A 7,601-nucleotide genomic window follows, 5' to 3' on the forward strand; every position below is an offset into this window, starting at 1 on the left:
GTAGTTTGTTACTCGAGGGAAGTTGACAAATGTGCAGAGTCAGAACGTACTGATGATATAGACACCATACTTCACATATTAAAAGAATGCCCCATATCAATGGCGATGTGGACAGCTTTTTTACTGGCCCTCTACTGTTAGAAAAACTTCTCATATGGATAGGATTTGCTGGCTCACTGCTAATATTCACTGCACAAGTGGCTGCTATAATGGCTTGAAAAGTTGAATGGTGTGGTTTATTCCGTGCATTTGTTGTCATATATGGAAGTCGAGAAATAAGCAAGTTTTCGATGCTAATTTCCTGATACCTTATGACTCTGCGTGGCTGTGTATGTTGTGCTGAGCCACTCTACTGTATGGTAATGTGCGCATTCTAAAACTGAGATGATGGGGAGCTGTGTCAATTAACCTGTTGAACTGCTCTCTTCAGTTACACACAGTATAAAGGTTCTCTGAATAACAGCAGCAAGCACCTACTTTGCAGCTTTGAATATGTTGTGCTTCATCATATCGATCCAGAAAGCAATATGGCTGATGAGTCTCTTAATAAATACAGATGAATGGTGATTCTGGTATGCTTTAATTATCCTTCCCCCTCAAGCAACTCATCATATCGATAGGTACTAGAGTCTGTTGCTCTAGTGTCAAGCATGTAGGCTAGTTCTCTTGCTTCTTCAGAAATTCAATTGTATTTAGAAATCATGAGTTAAACCTCCCAACTCTGATTCTGATGAATTTTCATCATCTCACTTCCACACCAAAGAACCTAAACCAACAGAAAAGGGGGGAGGGAAAAAAAAAAGAAGGGACCCTAAACCAACAAGCTTAATGCAAGCAACGTTCTTTTATTTTTATTTTTTTTTCCTTTCGTTTTTAGGATGCCACCAACTTTGATCCATAATGACCCATTACTCGGTGCTCCTCAACTCTCATTGGAGTGTTCGAGATCTCATGGCTGAATTGATCAAAGTAGTAATGCTCAGCAGGATTTGAGTCATTAGTTATGCCATGGCTTCGCTCCTGTGTTCCATACTAGATAAAACTACCTAGGACCGTTAAACCCAAAAAATAAAATAAAAACAGTAACAAGAGTTCAAAGCATCACAATGTGAAAATTTTAAAATAACAGTAGCCATAATAATATAATTACTATATAAACAATGCTACTCACAACTTTACCGACCAGTGAGCATCCAAAAGGCAAGAGTTTGACATCATTCCCTAATCTTCTCATCCAGTCTACTTTTCAGGAGCAAAATATACAATATATATTCCAAGGTACTTGCAAGAGGGCATATGAAATCAAGTTATTAGAGGCGGGTGGAACTTCGAGTTGATCTTCTCAGATTACGCGCAGGTAAGGAAGACTGAGAGGAACTAGATTCAACTATATCTCCATCACCAATTCGGCTTGTTCTCAGCTTCTTTCTCTTGGGTTCCACAGGTGGTTGGCTCTGAGTAGCGCAATCTGGCTCATCATCTTCTACAGCTTCTGCTTTTGGTCCTGTATATTGCCATTGAGTACCACAACTTGGACAAACTCTTTCACCCTGAAATTCATCAAGCAGCAGATTGATTAAGCACTAGAGCTCTTTTGTTCTTTACTACCAAATAAGTCAATCAATAGGGGAGTCAATAAGCTAATCAATATCAGTGAAGAGTTTGGCAATGTTAAGATCTATTTAAATGTGGAGTGCAAAAACTACTGCCCTATCAATATAATATACCTTTTTCTTAGCAAACAGTTTTCCTAGGCAGTACTGATGAATTCGAACTGAACAACCCTCTTTCTGGCATAACACTGCCTGTCAGACATAATACACCACCAAATTGTCACATACGACAGCATCAGCAAACTATTGGCAAGTTGCACTAGTAATAATTATCCTGGAATTAAAATGGTTAAGAAGGAAGAAAGAAGCATACGAGCAAAGCTGTAACTTGAATTATTTAATTTCGAGCAGTCAAAAATCACAAATTATGAATTGAACAATTGTGAGACAAAGCAAGAGACAACCTTCACACCAGCTTCATTGCACACTTCGCATGAAGGAACATCATTATTGCGAAACCAACTTCGCAGATCAAGGAAGGATCTGACACCAAGTCCAACATGACCCTCAGCAGTGAAGGAAAGCCATTTATCCCGTACAAATTCATCAAGAGTTTTTTCCTTCTGGGACATTGAAAAGTTCTTCAATGCAGTAGGGATAGGAACTGGACCTCCTTGTGATTGTGATGATGTACCACTGTTAACCTAAAGAAAGACCACCAGAGTTATCAAGCATGCATGTACAAGATTAATAACCTTTGTGTATTAAATAGTGCATCCCTTTGATTTTACTCTGATTCCTTAGTCTCAAATTCAGGTTTATTTTTGGCCTTTCTTTAGTTCTGCAGCCTCATTAATCCTAGAGAGTGGCACATTATATTAATCTTAGTTCGGATAAACAATACCTTTTACATTATATTTGGGTTACAAGTCTACTAGTCCTCAATCAAAGAGACAGTTGTTGGGTTGTGTGCTGCCTTTTGGTCTCATACGTTATATACATGTCAGACACCATATTATACCTAATCATTCAGGTTAACTTGATCAGAGTAATTAGCTAAGGAGGCCAAATCAACCCCTTTTTTTCTTTCGGAATGAGGGAGACCACATCTGACACCCCTACACGTTCGTAGTTGAGCAGAAGGTGGATATATACCTAGAGTTCTAGCGTTCAGTTTCTATCAAGAGCTTTTTATAAATATCTAAACTACCAATAATCCATTTTGAGAACTTCCTTATTGGATAAGTCCCTGCTCAACTAACTACAGTCATCTTAAATGTACTTCTCCTATTTTGTGTTTGTAAAGCTGGAAAACAGGCAGCCAGGCAGGCAAATAATTTCCTATCTATTTCATCCTCACTTTTTTGAAAAAAACAAGACCTGCTTTATCAACTTAAACTTTTATACAAAAGTTAATGCAATGCAAAGACAAAGCTTGCTGGAAATTAGAGTTAGTGAGCAAAAATTTTCACACCTGATTCTCTAATCGTAGATTAAGAGCATCACTGCTAGATATGGTTCCTTGAGCAGCTTCTTGCACTATTGCTTCTATCTGATAATATCAAAAGAATAGACCAGAAAATATAAATGAATAAACAAATATCAAAATAAAACACAACAAAAACATTAAGCCACATACAATTTCAAAAAAAGAAAAAAGAAATACTCATTAAGCCCTATACTTAAAACTTGTACTGTTCTTTACATACACATCTGTAGATGAGAATTATGCTCCAGCGTGCACACAATGCACAATTGCATATGATTACACACCCCACACATACAAAGATAAAACTGAAGACACTAAACTAAGATAACTTTGTGTTTGGAGGGAGTGATTATAGCAGAAACCCAATTCCAACCAACTGCAACAGTCTATGAGAGAAGTACATGGACATTCTAATCACTGGTATCCTTTTTGTTTAACTTTGGCTTCAAAACTTCTTTGTAAAGCATGAGCTGGAGGAATAGGTATATATCTTGCTTCAGAAACACAGGTGAAGAATCTTTATAAATTCAACTAATTCAACATTTGTCCAAAGTATCATACATGACCTTTTGGAGGATAAAGATTTCTCTATAGGAGACACACAAACTGAAAAATAAAGTGGATTGGCTTGGGAAAATACTTATAATCAAACAAACAAAATGGAAGGTGTAAGAAAATCAAGAAGAAAGGGGAGTCTATAGGTAGGCATATCGAATGCATCAATGGATGACTCAATAATAACACAAACAATCAAAGGGGAGTCTATAGGTAGGCATATCAAATGCATCCATGGATGACTCAATAATAACACAAACAAAGCAGTAAGTGTAGGGACACAAAAGAAAGTAGGACCCAAAAGAGCCTGAGTCCCACCAATATTGGGTCAGGTAAGGAAATAAATCATAGCAGGGATCAAAGATTTAGCATAAAATAGTGGTCAACGATGCTCCTAAGATGATAATTGATAAGCCAAGAGAGCCTTTGTCCTAGCATCAGCTAATAGACACAAATTTTGATAATAAAGTCTAGTAGATTCATATGCTATTAATATCATGGTCAAATCAGAAACAGGTTATAAAACACAAGAGTAAGATTTCAGGACTAATTTCTGCACCCACAAATGCAACTTGCAGACTGAGATGAGTCAAATGCCAATAGAACCAAGTCACTAGAACTTAGGGGTCACATATCAATTTAGAAGTTGCATGGACTAGCAGAATCAAAATTTATAAAAATGACTAACATTTTGATATCTTAGTAGTCTATACATCAATTTTCAATCATGAAATCCCAATCACTCTAATATTTCAAACAGTCCATAATTGTCCAAGTACTCATCAAATTAGTCCTGTGTCACACAGCATTAGCAAATATATTCAAATAATATATTACCAAATCCAGCTACAAATTCTCGTCACTGGACTTGTCCATCCAACTTATAGAGAAAGAAAGAGAGTGGGGGACTACAAAATTTTAAACAAGTGCAATCTTGACAAAGCTAAATCTAACAATCACCCAAAAAATAGAAAATGTAAAGCAGAAGATAACAATCTTTTTCCTATTCAACTTTTCATAACACATCACCTGAGGAATAATGAACTCCCATTAAGATTATCAACTTCAGATTTTGGTCAACCTGCTGTAGAAAGAAGGTGACTTCAGACCAAACCAATACCTGAACCCAGGATGGAGAAAGGAGCCACACCCCCTTCCTCAAATTCCATAAGAAAAGAATTGAGGTTGAAGTTTTAGCCAATACATAACCCTCCAACTCTAAGAAGTCCTCCAGATTTCCAATAAATAATGCAACTGTTAACCTGTCTACTCCCCTTGGCTCTTGCTAGCTTGTCAATCAACTATTTCCTCTGATCAATCACAATGCTGCACTAAGCCAGTAGTGGCAAAGGAAAGGAGGCGTTTCAAAACCTCAAGGAGGACCATACTTCCCATTTCCAATAGAGAAACAACATCTCAGCATTATTCTCCTTGATTCAAATGTGCACGTGATCACCACCACTAGCACAGCATCTATTCATTGTTCCACTTTAACAATTCTCCAAACAAGTGCTATCAGTCCCAAAATATTAAACACCTGAAGTAGTTTACTCTCAGTACACCAACACGTTTAACTATTTCCCAAGCTCAATCTCTTGTAGTATTGACAGTAATAAAATACCATCCACCTACTCCAAGATACTGCTATTCAGAGCCTTTCAAACTCAATGCACACTTCTATACCTCAATCTCTTGTCTCAACATCTTATCCTTTGATAACCATAGTATGCTGTCAATACACAAGATCACCCATGCTATTTTATCCAACCCCATCAATTTAATCACAAGCATCGATTATAATGTTGAGTCATTCCCTAATAGTTAAATATTGACAAGGAGCCCTAACTTTTCTGAAACTCACAATCAGGGTATAGCTGATTCACTAGAGATAATCTTAAAGAATCAAAGTCTTATTGTAGGATAAGCAAGATAAACACAGGCAACTAGTTAATTTTTCAAAGCTGTAAAAAGATTTCGGACTTACAATAGCCTTATAGAAAGCAATCTGAGCAACCGAATAAGTCGTTCCCAGCTTCGATTCTTCATCAGAGACATTATTGACAACTCCATAATAAACTTGACCATCATATTGATTCCTGCATCCCCGCAGCTCGAACTGAACATAAGAAAGGGCCTTGTTTATCCTCAGAAGATAATCATCAAACGCCTTCCGACGAACACCTGTCCCATCATCAAATATCAACAAATTGCTGCCTCTAGTTTCAACTCAACAACGTAACTGCTATCAAGTGTGAAACCCCCCAACTTAACAAACTCAATGGCACCAAACAATCACATAAAAATGTTACCTTTCAAGCAAAGTTACCTAATTTCCTTTCAATTTTGACACAATCAAACAGATTCAAAGGCATGGATCAGCTTAACCATAGAAACATTGAGTAATTGAACTTCAATTTTTCATATAAACAATGGAATACAGCAAAAAAAAAATTGAAGAACGGAGACCTGGGTTTTCTCCGGTGAGTTCCGAGAACATGCGGTGGAACTGGCCCTCTTTAAGTGGGCCGCGAGAGAGCAGAGCTTGAATCAGAGTGTGGTGCTTGGCGTTCAGTTCCGTCATACTTTGAAAACCTAGGGCTCCGCGAAACCCTAACGGAGTAGCAGATAGAGAGAATCAAGAAAGTAGGGGGTTTCTCGGAAATTAGGGTTTTTGGGTAAGAATGCGATTCGTATATTCTGGGACTCCAGAAGCAAGAGGGTTTTGGAAGGCGGGAAATAAAGTGGGGAAGAGTTTCGGGTTATTTGAGAGGGCGGGAGATGGGTGAACCCATTTTTGAGGAAAATAAGAAATTACAGCTTTCCACAAGGTGTTGTGGCTTTTGTCCACACTTAAATTTACTAGCCTCTTGATTAGTTTATGTCAGTTTTACTTTCTATTTATTGAAAAATAATTATTTAATTATTTTTTTAATAATTTTTAATTAAACAATTTTGTGTGTGATAAACTGTTTTCCTTTCTCCAATTGCAATTCTAGTCAAGAGGAGTTGTGTCAGCATTGAAGCCACCCTCAAGTGCAAGAGGTACAAGTTATAGAATAGGGGATTAAGTAAGGATGTCGAACCCATGAGGATTGGTAAATCATTTCTTAGTTAGGGAAAACCTAAAAGAAAACAGAAGAATATGCAAATATACAATCACAAACAAAGGCTCACAAGTGAACCAAAGTTCATGGTGAGTATGTGCAAGATGGTGTGTAGAGATTTGATTTTCATTTTGAGATTGGTTTCGATTCAAATTGAAACAACGAAAGCAAGTAATATAAACTAAGCTAAACTAAACAAGTTGCTATCAAATGGATGGGAGTTAGGGCATCGGGTCTCACATTTTGCCTCCCTTGCAAGCATTAAAGCAATTGAATGTGAATTATGCAAAGCTAATTGTCCAACTACTCTCTTAGCATCTGGATAGGACTACTAAGGCTTAAACCCCTTTCATTTTATTAACTCTAACATGAAAAGTGTAGAGCTAACTACCTAGAGACAAATTCAATCACCGGATAGGCATCAATCATTTGCCCCTAAATGCATAAAGCTTAGAGTTTAGGTAACCAAGCAAGCAAACCAATCCTATCTCTAGGTGATTTTAGCTCACTACCCTCACTTGGACACATGGTGTGCTTTCATGCTCCCTTTTTACCTAAAGATAATCAATCTCTAGGAAAAACTTCATGTCATGGCAAACACATAACTCAAATTGATTAGGTCTAAGTAATGCATTCAACTATTGACTTAGCAGGTGAGAATGACAACATGAATTTGCATCAATTTATAAACAAAAGCATCAATACAAGCAAGTTTGGCTGGGGCTTTCAACCCCCCAACTAGTTCACGTACTACTCACACATAGCTAGATACACAAGCTTCAACATTCTATTAAACATCAAATACATAAAGAGACAGGGAGTAAAGGGATGACTATTGATGATGCCGGAAGAGGTGATGGAGATAGGTCTCCAAGAACATGATGTGGTGGTAGTCACCTC

The 7,601-nt window shown here is 37.3% G+C and overlaps 1 protein-coding gene across 1 annotated transcript; it reads right to left on the bottom strand.

The window, feature by feature from the left end:
• Positions 1-1,099: 1,099 nt before the first annotated feature.
• On the bottom strand, positions 1,100-6,410 carry LOC112201885. Its single transcript, XM_024342811.2, has 6 exons — positions 6,064-6,410; positions 5,582-5,778; positions 3,028-3,105; positions 2,018-2,257; positions 1,728-1,805; positions 1,100-1,550 (listed from the first exon to the last, which is right to left on the bottom strand). The coding sequence occupies exons 1-6, from the start codon at positions 6,176-6,178 to the stop codon at positions 1,311-1,313; spliced, it is 948 nt and encodes a 315-aa protein (XP_024198579.1). The 5' UTR covers positions 6,179-6,410; the 3' UTR covers positions 1,100-1,310.
• Positions 6,411-7,601: the final 1,191 nt, after the last annotated feature.

This window comes from Rosa chinensis, chromosome 5 (assembly GCF_002994745.2).
Source record: "Rosa chinensis cultivar Old Blush chromosome 5, RchiOBHm-V2, whole genome shotgun sequence".
Lineage (NCBI taxonomy): Eukaryota > Viridiplantae > Streptophyta > Magnoliopsida > Rosales > Rosaceae > Rosa > Rosa chinensis.